The following is a 15,518-nucleotide window of genomic DNA, read 5'->3' as shown; positions in this document are numbered from 1 at the left end:
TTCAAATTTTCCTATAGGAAACAATGTAACGATTAATGTATATGAGTGAAATAAACAAACAAACAACCAAACCAGAATTAATTCAAAATACAGACATGCACTAGAATCACAATGCTGGCAACTATAACTTAAACGTAATTCCCATGGTTGTAGCCTCTTCCTAATCCAAAATAAAAATTATTTCACTTTGCTAATCGATCATCGTCAGCAAACCTCTCTCCCCCCTCTCCCCACGCCCACACAAAATTTTCAATTGCGGACAGAAAAGAAGCGTTGTCGTTGTTTGCGGTACCTTCCAACGGGAGCTGAGAGAGATTCGCTTTCGGTACTGCCGTTCTGGGGCGCTTGTTACGGGTTGGCGATCACAATTGTGAGTGCCTTGGCAAAGGATACCCAGTTGAGCAGTCGGTGCCCATTAGAGGTAGGCAAATGAGCCCTTTCATGTATGTATATATGTATTCGTGTCTATTTATATATTTGTGTGTGGATGGCTAGGACAATATTTGTTTCCTCAGGGCAGTGTCAAAGTCTCTAGATTTGATCGTTATGCCTTCGTCCGAGTAATTGATCTTTGTCATCAGTTCGTCACACAGATTGTCGATATCCACAGCGGAATATTTGGGTAATGTGGTGATATGTCTCCATAGATCGGCACATTTCATTGTATTGCCAGCATTGTCATATGGTAATACCACCTTATTGCAACTTTTACCATCGCAATCTGCTGCACATGCTGATGCAACTGTGGAGTCGCCTGTGGCCATGAAGTTCTTGTCTCTAAGGATAGAGTGTATGGATTCATCGTTGATGATATGTCTTGTAAGAAGCTCACATTTAATAGGTTTGCCATTGTTAAAAACGGGATGCTCATGTTCATGCTCGTTTTCATCCTCATTATGATGACATGCACAATCTGGTGTGGGTTCAGAACAACTTGCATTGTCAGGAATATGCTCTCTGAATAAAACATTGTCCTCCATATCAGGGAAAGCTAACGAAGTGTTTAAGAAAGACATGAACTGAGGTCCGTTACCATCATTTGTGCTAGTACTAGTCTTATTATTATTATTGTTATTATTATTATTAGCATCACTAACGGTTGTCTTCATTTGTGGAGGTACGTCAAATGCATATTGAATAGCTGCCAGATCATTCCCATCAACAACACTGGATTGCGTGCTTGGAATACGATCTGATACCGATGCTGTAAAGTTGTTGTTCCATGTATTACTCAAATTGTTTAATGTGAATTGAGGAATAGTTTGTCCAAATGCACTCGATTTATTGTTATCTATTGGTGTTGCAGTAGTAGCAGTAGTAGCAGCATTATTATTACCAATGTTACCATACATTGAAAATATGTTAGTGTTGTTACTTATATCAGGGAAACGATTAGTCATATTGTATTCAGAATTAATATCAGAATGACTTTTTGTGCTGGCGGATAGACTAATATCGTTGTTATTATTACCAAATTGATAAGAAGTGTCAAATGAATAGGCTGCATTGAACAAATCATCAATGATATCCATATTACTACCAGCACTGCTGCTGCCACTGCTGCTGCCACCATTACAACTGTTGCTGTTGCTGTTGCTGTTGCTATTATTACTATTACTATTACTATTGCAGCCTCCCGAACATGCACCACTGATATTGTTATTATTCGATACCCCAGTTGTGTTCATATAGTTGTTATTACCCATTGCTGCTGCAATATCTTCTGCTGCGGCAGCCGCAAATAAAGATTGTTCAGTAATACCCTGGTTATTATTACCATTGTTCGAATTTATCGACATCGGAGAATTCGATGTATCTGGTGTATATATTGGTTCTGGCTTAATACCGATGGGTTCATCTCTTTTCAAATTCACTGGAAGAACTTCGGTTTGTTGAACTCCATGAGGCGATGATAACGTTGTTGTTGAAGCATCTGTTGATTGAATACCCTTTGGATTATCTAAATTTGCAATATTTTCATCTTCTTGAATATTTTGAATTCTTAATTCTTCTTTAACAATATTATTTCTTGTTAATAAATCCAAAACTTGTAAATCCTTTTGAGATTTTGGTCTAAATTTTGTAATTTCATTAATTAAATCATTCAAATGATTCTTTAATAATTCACTTTCATATTCTGAGTGTTCATTAATCTTTTCCAAATTTGATATTTTACTTTCTAACGATTTCAATTTTTGTTCTTTACGTTCTCTAAAGGCTCTTTGAGCTGCTCTATTCTGTGCTGTTCTTCTATTCTTGGCTTCTGTATCAATTTTTTTCCTACCAGGTCTGCCTACTTTCCTTTTAGGTTTCTGCACTGAAGCATCATTACTTATTGTATCTGTATTCATGTTCTTCGTAGTAGCGGCCATGTTTACTGACCTATATATTACTGTTATGGATCTCTTTATTGCAACTAATGAGAATATATCCTAAATAAACAGTACCAATATCTCTATATGTTTATATAGAGAAAGTAGATCTTTTGTTCCTTACGCATCGTATTATATCATCGCACCGCGTTAAGACACTCGCAAAATATTTTCAGTCATATTTTCGGGTGTCCGTTCTTAGGAGAGACTCGTGATTGATAGATGGAATATACCGTTGATACCACCAGTGAATGTCTTATAGATTATACTTAAGTATATATATATACATATATATATATACTGATTAAAATAGCTATAATTATTAATTTATTATTGTATTTTCTTGCAAAAGTGGTATCATAGGGTCTTAAAGATTAGAAAAGCTAGTGGACCAATGTAAAAATATATAAAATTACCCTTTTCATGTGTAACATAAGAACCGAAATTCTTACCGACAATCACATGCCAAGTATTACCATATTTACTATCTAATTGATGTTTAATACTAGCCGCGATCTCTCTTTCTAGATCGCAAGTATTTAGTGCATCGACACTAATCTTAAATATATCTTCTTTCAATTCATCAGACTGTATATAATATGCAATAAAAAAGGGGAACGGTTAGTAAAAGAAAAGCATTGAAGTTAAAATGATAGTTTCATCAGGAAAATCATATAAAAGTAGATTGTGTTTTTTAAAATACATACAATATCAGATGCCTTTAGGACTGCTGGAGTGAAAAAAAATTCAAATGTGTATATTGGTCTAACAACAACTATAACGGTCCTTATTATAATGTCAAAGAACAAAATAATAGTAGTCAGTAGCGGTATTATCAGTAGCAATAGCAACAATGTCTGTTAGTCAAAAGATTTATTAATTTATGCCCACTCCTCCCCGACCCTCATCTCTTGTTATTTTTTTTTACAAAATATTATACATACGTTCCTGCTGTTTTGATTCTGTACTCATTCTTTGCTTAAATTGTCTTTATTTTGCTAATACACAGATATATACAATAATCTTACCCAAAGCTTCAACTTATACTGTTGACAACCCTTTATTCAAATACTGAACTTAATCCACCTTGCCTCGATCTCATTTGATGGTTGTAACACAGAGAAAGAAAAGGTCAACATCCCATCAGGCTTTCCTCCCCGCGCCCATCACTCAAAATGCCCGGTATTTCGACCGTCGCGCGCCGTGAATTCAGAAAAACTGAAATTTCCCGTTTTTGCACCTAAAAGGAGAGCTGGATGTGAGTGTGGAGCTGTATTGCATTACCCTCTCGCATCGCCACTCACTAGCGCACTGGAAGTGGGACGGTAGCCCTATTTTTCGATATTGGGAGAATACTGGATATTTTTTGCCACCCTTTCCCCCACTGGAATGCATACACTCTTGCACATTTATATATCATTAAAGAAAGAATCATCAAGGTAGTATATCCTATATTATCTTATATCATTATCTCCTCACAAGCTGTGTCGTCAGTTTGCTTTGTTTTACCAAGTAAAGAAATAATATCATGTCTAACCACGAAATTGATACTATATTGAGTACTCTACGTCTAGAGGCGGATCCAGAACTATCTCCTTTATTTCAAGAGTTTGAATCCTGTTTTGAACAAAAACTATGGCATCAACTGACTTTGAGTTTGAAAAGCTTCTTTGAAGATGAAAGAGCCATTCCTTTACGTCTGAGGTTGTACGATACATTCGTCTCTAAATTTATTGATAAGATTAATCAATTGAGTGTGATCGAATTCTTATTGTTGTCCTTAAAGAATAATTCCAATTATGATGAATCGATAAACTATTTGAATCAATTGAAGGACGTCTTTAAGACTACTGATGAAAAGAAAACAAGAAATGATGGGTTACCAAATCATAACGATGGCAATCTATTGATTGATATTGAAATTGCAAGAATATACTTATTCCAAGGGGAATTAGTGAAAGCAAGAGATTCTCTAGATGAATTTAATAAGATTCTAGAATCGATTGATACTTTACCATTAATTCTAGTTAATACTTTTTATTCGGTGAATGCTTTATATTATAAATTAAAGAAAGATTTTAACAATTTTTACTATACTTCTTTATTATTTTTATCTACAATGGATAAAGATTATGAAATGGATTTGACTTCTCAAGAGAATAGAGAATTAGCATTCGATTTAAGTATTGCTGCTCTATTAGGTGATAAGATTTATAATTTCGGTGAATTACTACAACATCCGATAATGTCAAGTATTTCAAATAATATCGAATTCGATTGGTTACTGAAATTATTAACAGCTTTAACAAATGGTGATTTTGAAACTTTCGATTCTATACTTAATTTACAAATTCCAAAGACTGCGATATTGGCTGAACATGAACCATTCTTAAGACAAAAGATTTGTCTCATGACTTTGGTCGAAAGTGTATTCTCTAGAAATATTAGAACTTTATCTTTCGATGATATTGCTATTGCTACACATTTGACTAAAGATAATGTCGAACATCTTGTAATGAGATCTATAAGTTTGGGACTATTAAAGGGTTCTATCGATCAAGTCAATGAAATCGTAAGTATCACTTGGGTTCAACCAAGAATCATAAGCTTCAACCAAATTGAAAAAATGAATGATAGATTGTATGAATGGAATGATCAAGTATCAAGATTAGGTGAAAAATTAGAAGATCGTGGAAGATCTATTTGGGTGTAAATCATCATTAATATATATATATATATATATACTTACATATACAACAAATAGAAATTGTATCGTTTTATTGTTTGTCTCTTTTTTTAAAAGTGAAGTACGAATATACATAAAATAATATTTATATATATTTATTTATTTAACAACGGTATATGCTTTAATACATCATCTAAATGATATTCTTAGACTTGAAGAAGTCTCTTAAGTATTTTAATTGAAGAACACCGAGACAACCTAGAACAACAATGATTAATAGAGAAAACTTAGTGACTCTGGAGTTTGTGGATTCATTAGTATCTCTTAATCTTTCTTCTCTGTTTTTCAAATAAGCTAATTCATCAACAATTTCATCTGTTAATTCTTCAATTTTACGTAATTCTAATTCAATTGGCTTTAATTTATCATTAGCACTAATGGAATTCCAATCACGAGCTTCAGAACCAGTCTCGATATCCAACTCAACAGATCTACTCATAGCAGCACCCTTGATTTGAGCCATGTTCTCTAAACAGATATCCAAGGAAGTAGTAGCTTGAGCTGTCAAGGCAATACGAATGTCACCCGCAAAATCTCTCTTGTTACGGTATTCGTTTCCGACAGAGTCACGAACGTATAGATTTAACATTTGACCATCACCGACGGAACCATCAGAGAAAAGATTGATGACCACTAGTTGACCTTGTTGAACGAAATCACGAACACAGACCAATTCAGAATGATGATTGGATGGAATGTCGAAATGTAGACCACAGATCAACTGGGCAAAGACAGCTAGTACAATAGATAAACCTAGAAATTGCATCTTCGATATATTCTGTTCTTTTATTAAATATTTTCAAACAATGAGATTATGAGAATGAGTAGATTTTCTTTTTTATTTCTCTTTATTTTGATTTGAAGATCCTAATTTCAGTAAAATGGTATTCACTCAGTTACGCCAAACAACAAAAAAAAACAGTCTTTGAAAACCTTTTATGCTTTATAAAAGTACTACAGTATTTAATAGTTACTATGATATATATATTTATATGTAACAAATTCACTGAATTACAAAGAATTCAATGGTTCAACTCACCAGAATGTAAATAACATAACGTTCACGTTAGAGAAGTGCTTTCCAACTGAAAAATTCCACCAATAATTTGTTCACCAAAAAAATCCTTTAAAGCGCGTTTCACTGCTTCTCGCTTGGTTTCTTTGCAGACAAACACGGAGGGACACGTAAGAAAATACTTTGACTTTTTGCTATATTTATATAAGAATATGTCTCTAGTTAGTGACATATGGATGGGATGGGGGACACAGAGCTCAATAGAAGTGGACCTTTTCCCAGTAACAAGTTATCTTGTCAATTTTGATATTCTAATATTTACATGAATATATACTTAAATGCTCTAAAATTATGTAGATGGTATTGGATGACGCTAAATATGATAATCACTGTTCTACATTTACAATGTTCCATTGTGGTGCGACGGTCTTATTTTCAAGGATTGGTCCAACTACGACTTCGTAACCTGTCTGACCATTTAGATATTGATCAGTAACACGATCGATATCGTTCATCGTTACATCTAGAAGGTGTTCTCTCCTAGACTGTCTCATTTCGTCATTGATTCCATGATCAAAGTTCCAGATACCTTCGCCTCTTCTGCTCAATGGCGAATCAACCTCTTGGAATAAACGAAGTTTTGCATCGTTCAAATCTTCACTTTGTATTCCGAAGGATTTCTTGTATACTGCAATAGATTGTAATGGGTTCGGGTCACGATAACTGAAATAATTAAATGAACCATTGATAGCATCGTATTTTGCACCAGCACCATAAGCACCATTTTTCTCTCTAATTTCTTTGTGTAAATGTTTAGAACTTAACACACTGGATAAAATTTGTAAAGCTGCACCGTCCTTATTGATGAATGGAATATTAGTTGGTTTGGAAAGGGCTGTATGATGTGTTTGGAATGAAAAATTCAATAATGTTGGTTTCTTGTTTTCAATTAATGGGTAATTTTGAGTTTCTGAACCATTTACTGTTCTTCTATTATTTGCCTTTGCAAATTGTTCTTTAAATTTATCTAATTCAGAACTTACCTTTTCTACTTGAGTAGTTGTATCAGTAGTAATGAAGAATTGTAAATCTTGAGGATTGTGCTCTATAATAATTTCTTGTAATTGAACCATCTTATCTATTACCTCAGTTTGGAATTTCTCTGGATCATCGAGAATATTGGCCAGCTTTCCAATTAATTGTAACTGCTCAATACCTTGCAACGATTCGTTTATAGCATTTGTTTCACTGAAATGTGCACAAGCATAGCCCCTTGCAAAAACATGGCCAGAATCTGAAACTGAACTAACATTAGAAGAAGCCAACATTCTAATTAAAACTTTTAAGTTTTCACTATTGCTTTGGAAATCGGTTCTTAATAATAATTTCTCCCAAAACTCGACAATCTTATCTGTCTTTGAATTCAATGCCCAACCACTGAATAAGAAATTAAATTTTGGCTCAAGAGTCTTAGGGTCTGAGGTCACTGAATAATTGGCAGATATTCCACCTGTGTAAAGTTTTATTTTGTTCTCAATTTCACTGAATGGTTCATCTTTTGTCCCAAGACTTGTTAATGCGTCAACAAATAGGGGAATGTATGGGTAAAGTTCTAGAGGTATTTGATTGTTCAAAGTCTTCTTACCACGAATGTATGAAATCCCGTTTGTATCAGTGATACGTGCCATAATACTCTCATTATTCATCTCAATTGGGTATTTTTGGCCCTGTCTAGGGATATCTTCTAATTTCAATGAAGGTAAACATGATAAATCTTCAATTTTATTCTGCTTTTCATTTAAGATTTTACCACGTTCGAATATGATATTTTTATCAGAAGAATCCAAGGTTTGGATCTTCTTTTGTAATCTATTTTTCTCTTCATTCTCTAATTCACTTGAAAATGTTGAAGATCCCTCCATTGTAAATTGAAGTGTAGGTTTCTTGTAAATGTATTTTTTAATAATATCATAGAATAGGTTGTCGCCTCTAGCTTCCAAATCATTTCTAAACCTGTTTAAAGTCTCATCAAATAATAAGCCATTGAATGGATCGATGTTATTTGTCCATCCTGGGATGATAGAATATAGGATTTGTAAGCCAAAATCAGGTTTTTGATCTTTTTTACTCAATTCGATTTGTTGAATAATGGCTTCAATTTTAGTCTTATCGAATGGTGTTGCTAGTACTTCTTCAAATATTGTTTGTACCATATGTTTTAGACTAGTTGGATTCTCGATGCCTTGTACCCCAACTGTGAACATATTTACCGATGTGTTTGATTCAGCACCAGAATTCACAGAAAATTCATGACCTAATCCAGATTCAATTAATTTTTTATACATTATTGAGGATTGACCATCCATTAGAAGGTTTCCTAAAATTTTTAATAAAAATGTTTCATAGTGATCCTCAGGTGTTCCACAAATCCAAGTTAATGAACTTTTAAATTGTTTCTCTGATGGCAACATTGGATCAGTTTGTCCCTTTTTAGTCACCATCACGTCTTCCTTTAATTCTATTGGCATCAATTTGCCAATTTTACTGTTTCTCTTACCGAATAGTACAAATTCTTTATTTAATCTCTTCAAAGTATCTTCTAATGAAAATGTACCATATGTAAATGTCTTTGAATTTGAAGGATGATAATTTTTTCTTTGGAAATCCACCAGGTCTTCATACATCAAATCAGTAATCTTTTTGGGATCACCACCAGAATTATTTAATGATGGATAGATAGTCTGTTGAAATTGACTCCAAAAATAATAATCTGGGTTCGAAACTTGCCCTTTCATTTCATTATAGACAACACCTTTAAATCTAATATCTGATTTTTGATTTTCAATATCAGAATATTCCAATCTCCAACCTTCTTGATTAAAATCTTCTCTTTTCAATAAAGGATTCAAAGTAGCATCCAAATAAACATCTCTTAAATTTGCAAAATCTTTAACATTAGTAGTGGCAAATGGGAAAAATGTATAATCTTGTCCCGTCATCGCATTCATGAAATTAGCTAACGATTTATTCAACATCTTAAAGAATGGATCATGAACAGGATATTTTTCGGATCCACACAACGTAGTATGTTCAAGGATATGAGGTACACCTGTAGCATTTGGTGGATTTGTCTTAAATGCAATACTGAAAATATTATTTGCGTCATTCCGATCTATATGAATATGTTCAGCTCCTGTTTGTTGATGATATAAGTCCACTGCTGTCAATCTCAGTTCTGGAACAGGTAACACTCTTCTCACTTCATAACCATGAATAATTCCACCAATAGGGTATTTTCTTAAAATTTTAGCTTGCTCATACGTTGAGGCAAGTCTCTTGAATCGTAGCATTATAAGAACTGTACAGATATCTACGTTCAATATTCAGATCAAATATAGTTGCTAACAAAATACACTTTTACCACTAGTTATGATATAAAGATTCTCCATCCTGTATGTGAAAGGGTATTCGATGTGATCACTTTCTTAAATCCGTTTAAATACTAATTAATAAGCCCACAAGCACGTGACCATCTGTGCGGGTAACATGTGTGAACAATAGTAAATCATCTTCCAATCAATTGATACAGCAGGTTCCAATTAACTGTTGAGATTATTATCAAGCTCAAACCTGAGCTTATATATAAACTTACTAAGGTTGTAGGTAATTCAAGACCGTCTTAGTTACCAACTTATACGTTCATCACAAACATCACTGTGCACGATACGTACTAGAATCAGCCCTGGAACTTTTCAAGGAGGGAAAATTTTCATGTTGAGCATCATCCGTCTTGTTCGGTAAGGAAAAGGGAATTTATATATATATAAGAAAGTATTCACAAGAAAGGTTTTTTCTTTGTGAAATTATTTACATTTTTTGTTTCTTGTTTTATAACTTTATTCCTTTTTCTTTCTTGATAAATAAGAAGTACACTATTTTGGTTTTACTAAGTTTTGTTTTTTGTACAGGTATTAGTTAAGTTAAAATAAAATAAACACCCATTAATATATTTACCAAATATGTCTGAGCCAGTTGAACAACCCCCAGTTGAACAACCCCAAGTTGAAGAGCCAGTTGCTGCTCCACAAGTCGAAGAGCCAGTTGCTGCTCCGGAGGCCCCACAAGAACCTGCTGCTCCTGTCGATGAACCAATTGCTGCTCCACAAGAAACTATCCCAGAACCAATGGAAACCGATGCTGTAGAAGAACGTTCTATTCCATCTCATCCAGAACCTCAACCATACTACCCTCCAAATGATGCTCCTCGTCATGCTTATAGCCACCATATGGATCAAGATGGTGAATTGTCTACCACTAGATTATTTGTTAGACCATTCCCATTTGATGTACAAGACTCTGAATTGAACGAAATCTTTTCTCCTTTCGGTCCAATGAAGGAAGTTAAGATCCTAAACGGTTTTGCCTTTGTCGAATTCGAAGAAGCTGATTCCGCTAGTAAAGCTATCGAAGAAGTTAACGGTAAGTCCTTTGCTAACCAACCTCTAGAAGTTGTCTTTTCCAAGTTACCAGCTAAGAGATACCGTTTGACTATTAGAAACCTTCCAGAAGGTGTTTCATGGCAAGATCTAAAGGATCTAGCTCGTGAACAACAGCTAGAGACTACTTTCTCCAGTGTTAATACCAGAGACTTTGATGGTACAGGTGCTTTAGAATTCTCTTCCGAAGAAGTCCTAACCGACGCTTTAGAGAAATTGAACAACATCGAATTCAGAGGTTCCGTCATCACAGTTGAAAGAGATGACAACCCACCTCCTATTAGAAGAGGTAGAGGTGGTTTCAGAGGCCGTGGTGGTTTCAGAGGTGGTTACGGTGGCCGTGGTGGTTACAACAGAGGTGGCTTCGGTGGTCGTGGTGGCTTCGGTGGTCGTGGTGGCTTCGGTGGCCGTGGCGGTTTTGGTGGCCGTGGTGGCTTCGGTGGTCCAAGAGGTGGCTTCAGTGGTCCAAGAGATAACTACGGTTCCAGAGGTGGTTACGGTGCTCCAAGAGATAACTACGGTTCCAGAGGTGGTTACGGTGCTCCAAGAGATAACTATGGTGGTCCAAGAGGCGGTTTCGGTGGTCCAAGAGGCGGTTTCGGTGGTCCAAGAGGTGATTACGGTGCCCCAAGAGGTGACTATGGTGCTCCAAGAGGTGATTACGGTGCTCCAAGAGGTGATTATGGTGCTCCAAGAGGTGAGTATAGATCCAGAGATGCTCCACGTGAAAGATCTCCAACCAGGTAAATTAAATTTTAATAATTATTCGAAGAAATTGAATACGTTTTTCCAATTATTTTATTTTATTTGTTTAAGAGGTTCCCTCACAGTTCGTTCCCATTAAATTATTACACAATCTTATTTTTTTATATGTAACCTTTCCACAGATTATATTTTATTTTGTTATTAGAAAGAAGATAATAATGTTGTTCAGCTCATCCATCTATGATATTTTAATTATACTGTTGTTGTTATTGTCTGTTCTTACGAAATGAAATATTTATTAAGAAACAAAGAGAACAGAATATCCAAACAGAAATAGTACTACCATTGTACGTGTATTACATCATTTGATTTTTATTTGATTTTTTTATAATTCCTATCCATTATTAGTATTATTATTATTATTGTGGTTATTTCTCAACCCTTCCTTCATGTTTAAATATAAATACTTTATGAAATTTTAGAATTCCTTTCCCTCCCACTATTTTTAACTTTATCTAATGAAAACTAAACTGGAATAATTATATCATTCCATCGTAATATTACCTACTGAAACTCGTTCACCATTCTTAATTGTGTATGTATAGCAAGAAATAGAAATTTCCACGTTCCAGTACCTTGACAATGACGTATCATGAACTAAGTTGATTTAAGATTTTTGGCGGTTGTATTGTTATTAAATTATTTGCTTAATCTCTTATTACTTAGAATTTTTTTTTTACTNTTTTTTTTTTTTTTTATTATTATTTTGAATTCAACCAATTAACTATTTAAATTATATACTTTTATGTACTATTATTAATTAATACTTTTGTTGATCCCCTTAATTTATCTTTAACTTGATTAAATAAAAGATGCGTTATGCATTTTGTAAGAATGTCATGTTCAAGTTTTTACATATATAACAACTCAGAAAAGTGATAATAACTCTTTTAAAAGGTTGAATATTTTATTCACTGTTAATGGAAGATGGATGAGATGTTCACCATAAACAAAATTATTGTTAATCTTACTTTTCTATTATTATTGATTTAAATACCGTGCATCATGATGTTCAAGAGCTATTTTTCACAAAGTATAAAACCGAATATGGAACTGTTAAAAATTACGCCATTCACGAAAATATCTTATAATATCTAGTTCCCAGGGTTTGAATGATAATATCATTAATTCTTAAAAGCTAATCACTTCTATCAGGATTGCATTGTGAGTCACTACTTGAATAATCACAGTTTACCATATCATACAATGTCTACTTTAAGTCTTCGGAAGTGGGTATGTGCCATTTTCGTTCTCACGTATGTCGTTATAGGTTTACCATTATGGGATAGGTTGACAAATATATATAGAGCACCTTTACCACGAGACTATATTAAATCCTTACATGAAAATAAGTTTTATGATGTACATGTAACAATTCCAGTTTATATTAGATCAGACGTTTATAAGTTCCCTGACATTCATGCAGCAACTCAAATTCAAGTGAATCATTTATTAAACAGTAAAAAACAAAACGTACAATGGTCGTTAGAAATCCTCCTATTTAATGAGACTTTCATAGAATTAGAGAAAGCACAAGGTAGAGAATATCATATTGTGACTTTACAATTAGACGAGTTTGTCGGTTATAATGCTGCTTATGATTCGAAGAATACTGTTGTCTATTTCGATGATCCCACAGTAGCTAGAAATGATTTACCTTTCTTCGTCGCCCAAACACTTGTTGAGCATACATTTAATGTCGAATGGGGTTATTTATCCAATGGCGATTTAATGCATAGTGAACACAACGCAGTTGCGGTCAATTATAATCCAGAAATCCATTTATCGATAAATTTGTTGAAGGGTGATGGTTCACCTGTCGATTGGGAAATAGAAGAAACTTTGAAGACTTATTTTACCCCATTTAGAAGATTTTTATCGCCATTAGTTAATTTTACTGTTGATACCTCGGTAGTTTATTTTAACGATTTGAATTTACATTCTCTGAATAATACAGATAATATCACTTGGACAGATGTTAGTCATTCTATTGATCTTTCGGAATTATCGTCAATGAACTATTTCTCAGAAGACTCCGCCTTGAATTTAGCGATTGTATTCCCTAGTAAAGAAACTAATCCAGAAGGTTTTTCATTTGTTAAGGTTGATGGCGAACAAATGTGGGAAAGTTTCATTGTACCTCAATGGGGTGTCCTTGTCATTAACAAGATGCCTCTGGAGGCTAATACTGTCGTCTCTAAGGATTATTTGGACGCAGTTTTGTATAAATTTGCAAATGATTTGTTTGAACTGTTAGGGTTGTCCACACAATTTGACAGTTTATTTTCTCCTGTCATTACAATTGATTCCTTTAAAAGAATAAGGGCATTGCAAAATATGAATAAAAGTGTGGAGACACTTTGGTCATTGATTAAACTAACAGAACAATTTAAACAAATGGCTATTCCTAGGGATGTATTGGAAAAAGTTAAAGAAGTATTGGATATTAGATTACAGATAGTTGAGATTTTGAATAACCCTGCTAAAGGTGACGATCTAAGTTGGGATGAAGCTTTGAATTTAAGTAATAAGATGGTTCAAAGAAGTGAGGAAGCTTTTTTCGATGGTCAAATGTTAAAACAAAATTTTTTCCCCCAGGAACATAAATTAGCTGTGTATATGCCTTTAATGGGACCTATCACTATTGTACTATTCACAGGATTTGTTTCTTTGTTCAAAGAAACTGAGTCAGGATCAAAAGAAAAGAAGGAATCTCTTTCTGAAGAAGAAAAGAAGGAGGTAGAAGAAACAAAAGCTGTAGGAGCCATAGAGGGAGTGGATGAAATAAATTAGATTTTATTGAAAATGTAAGAGGAAAGTAGTATGCTTTTATAACTTATATATATAATTCATGCATAATTCATTTGCGGAGTTGTGATTAGCAATAATATAAAACATTCTTGACAGAATTTTTATTATGAAATTGTACGAATTTAAAATTTTTCATCGGCATTGCATATAAAACTGTATTTTATTTAGCAATGGAATGTTCTTGTAATGTGAGGTATAGGAAATTAATTGTGTTCGTGATCTGAAGCTTATATAGTAGAATTAGACTTGAATTCGTTCATTGTTAATTGTTGATGTACGGGGATTGGTACAAGCTTAAACGTGATTAGTTAAAGTAAAACAAATATTTTATATCAATCCTTTATATTATTTATAAGTCGTTTCTTCTTATTATTATATATAATTTTGTAGAGAATATAAGATAGAGTGTTTGCCTCTATTAGTCTCTTCAAGTTTTAATTTATATAATTCGGACATTTTATAATATGATAATTGATCGGTCTCTTTTTAATATATATAAGTTACATATTAAAGAACATTTAATATTTTATTTATATTATATTAAGAGCTTCCTTTTTATATCATTTTCTTTAAAGGTTTTTGTTTCCTCAATCACACCCTTCATTTCTGTTTAGTTTGATTTTTATCAAAGTATTTCTTTACCTATTTTAACTAAGAGTTGTGCATATTACTCTTAGTTTCTGACAAATTTATAGAACGAATGGATTCTAACATAGAATGTTTGGTTCTTATTAGAATATTTGAGTTATCGTGGTTATACACAATCTATGTCAGCTCATAATAATGTTTGTAATATCATGAAGAGAAACTTATATGAGTCTCGATAGAATACATCTTCTCTTATTTAAGACAATATTTTGGCTACCCTCCTGTTAAAATATAGCAGTAGCACTAAAAAGGCTAACATTAGCTTAACCTATCTGAAGGAGAGGGGAGCTAATATAAGTAGAATTTAGAGTGTACAGCACTACCGCATATATAACAACACGTGATATATACTGTCTAATGTAGTACTCGTTTCCCCTACATTGGGTTTATTGGAGCTATATTGTCCAACGTTACTATGCACAAAAGATGAGCAGTTTAACAACAACAACTCTGTTTTAAGACATAGTAGAAATAAATTAGATAAAACCATTACCCGGAATTTTCTACAAGATCTTATATAAATGTTTTGCACCTTCAAACCGAAAAAGCTCGTATGGCGCAGTGGTAGCGCAGCAGATTGCAAATCTGTTGGTCCTTAGTTCAACCCTGAGTGCGAGCTTTATTTTTTTGAAATTTTGACATAGTTTTAAAACTATGACTTCATT

The 15,518-nt window shown here is 33.5% G+C and overlaps 7 protein-coding genes and 1 non-coding gene across 8 annotated transcripts; 4 read left to right on the top strand and 4 right to left on the bottom strand.

Annotated features, from left to right (window-relative positions):
• Window positions 1–491: 491 nt before the first annotated feature.
• CAD1 (Cad1p) lies at window positions 492–2,372 on the bottom strand (the record flags this gene model as incomplete). Its single annotated transcript, XM_041549613.1, has 1 exon — window positions 492–2,372. The coding sequence occupies one exon, from the start codon at window positions 2,370–2,372 to the stop codon at window positions 492–494; it is 1,881 nt and encodes a 626-aa protein (XP_041405547.1).
• A 357-nt stretch (window positions 2,373–2,729) lies between these two features.
• DYN2 (dynein light chain) lies at window positions 2,730–3,344 on the bottom strand (the record flags this gene model as incomplete). The annotated part of the gene is made up of 3 exons (XM_041549612.1): window positions 2,730–2,960; window positions 3,080–3,102; window positions 3,317–3,344. 3 exons carry the CDS (start codon window positions 3,342–3,344, stop codon window positions 2,730–2,732), a joined length of 282 nt encoding a protein of 93 aa, XP_041405546.1.
• Window positions 3,345–3,900: 556 nt separating this feature from the next.
• RPN9 (proteasome regulatory particle lid subunit RPN9) lies at window positions 3,901–5,085 on the top strand (the record flags this gene model as incomplete). The annotated part of the gene is made up of 1 exon (XM_041549611.1): window positions 3,901–5,085. The coding sequence occupies one exon, from the start codon at window positions 3,901–3,903 to the stop codon at window positions 5,083–5,085; it is 1,185 nt and encodes a 394-aa protein (XP_041405545.1).
• A 166-nt stretch (window positions 5,086–5,251) lies between these two features.
• Window positions 5,252–5,884, bottom strand: ERV25 (Erv25p; the record flags this gene model as incomplete). The annotated part of the gene is made up of 1 exon (XM_041549610.1): window positions 5,252–5,884. One exon carries the CDS (start codon window positions 5,882–5,884, stop codon window positions 5,252–5,254), a length of 633 nt encoding a protein of 210 aa, XP_041405544.1.
• Window positions 5,885–6,519: 635 nt separating this feature from the next.
• CYM1 (pitrilysin family metalloprotease) lies at window positions 6,520–9,483 on the bottom strand (the record flags this gene model as incomplete). The annotated part of the gene is made up of 1 exon (XM_041549609.1): window positions 6,520–9,483. The coding sequence occupies one exon, from the start codon at window positions 9,481–9,483 to the stop codon at window positions 6,520–6,522; it is 2,964 nt and encodes a 987-aa protein (XP_041405543.1).
• Window positions 9,484–10,152: 669 nt separating this feature from the next.
• Window positions 10,153–11,376, top strand: NPL3 (mRNA-binding protein NPL3; the record flags this gene model as incomplete). Its single annotated transcript, XM_041549608.1, has 1 exon — window positions 10,153–11,376. One exon carries the CDS (start codon window positions 10,153–10,155, stop codon window positions 11,374–11,376), a length of 1,224 nt encoding a protein of 407 aa, XP_041405542.1.
• A 1,224-nt stretch (window positions 11,377–12,600) lies between these two features.
• Window positions 12,601–14,187, top strand: GPI17 (GPI-anchor transamidase GPI17; the record flags this gene model as incomplete). Its single annotated transcript, XM_041549607.1, has 1 exon — window positions 12,601–14,187. One exon carries the CDS (start codon window positions 12,601–12,603, stop codon window positions 14,185–14,187), a length of 1,587 nt encoding a protein of 528 aa, XP_041405541.1.
• A 1,213-nt stretch (window positions 14,188–15,400) lies between these two features.
• Window positions 15,401–15,472, top strand: KABA2_03S03256. Its single transcript has one exon. It is a non-coding gene; the product is annotated as a tRNA-Cys (tRNA).
• The last annotated feature ends 46 nt before the right edge of the window (window positions 15,473–15,518 follow it).

This window comes from Maudiozyma barnettii (assembly GCF_903064755.1).
Source record: "Maudiozyma barnettii strain CLIB 1767 genome assembly, contig: KABA2_03, whole genome shotgun sequence".
Taxonomy (NCBI): Eukaryota; Fungi; Ascomycota; class Saccharomycetes; order Saccharomycetales; family Saccharomycetaceae; genus Maudiozyma; species Maudiozyma barnettii.
This window is presented reverse-complemented; position numbering and strand designations above follow the sequence as displayed.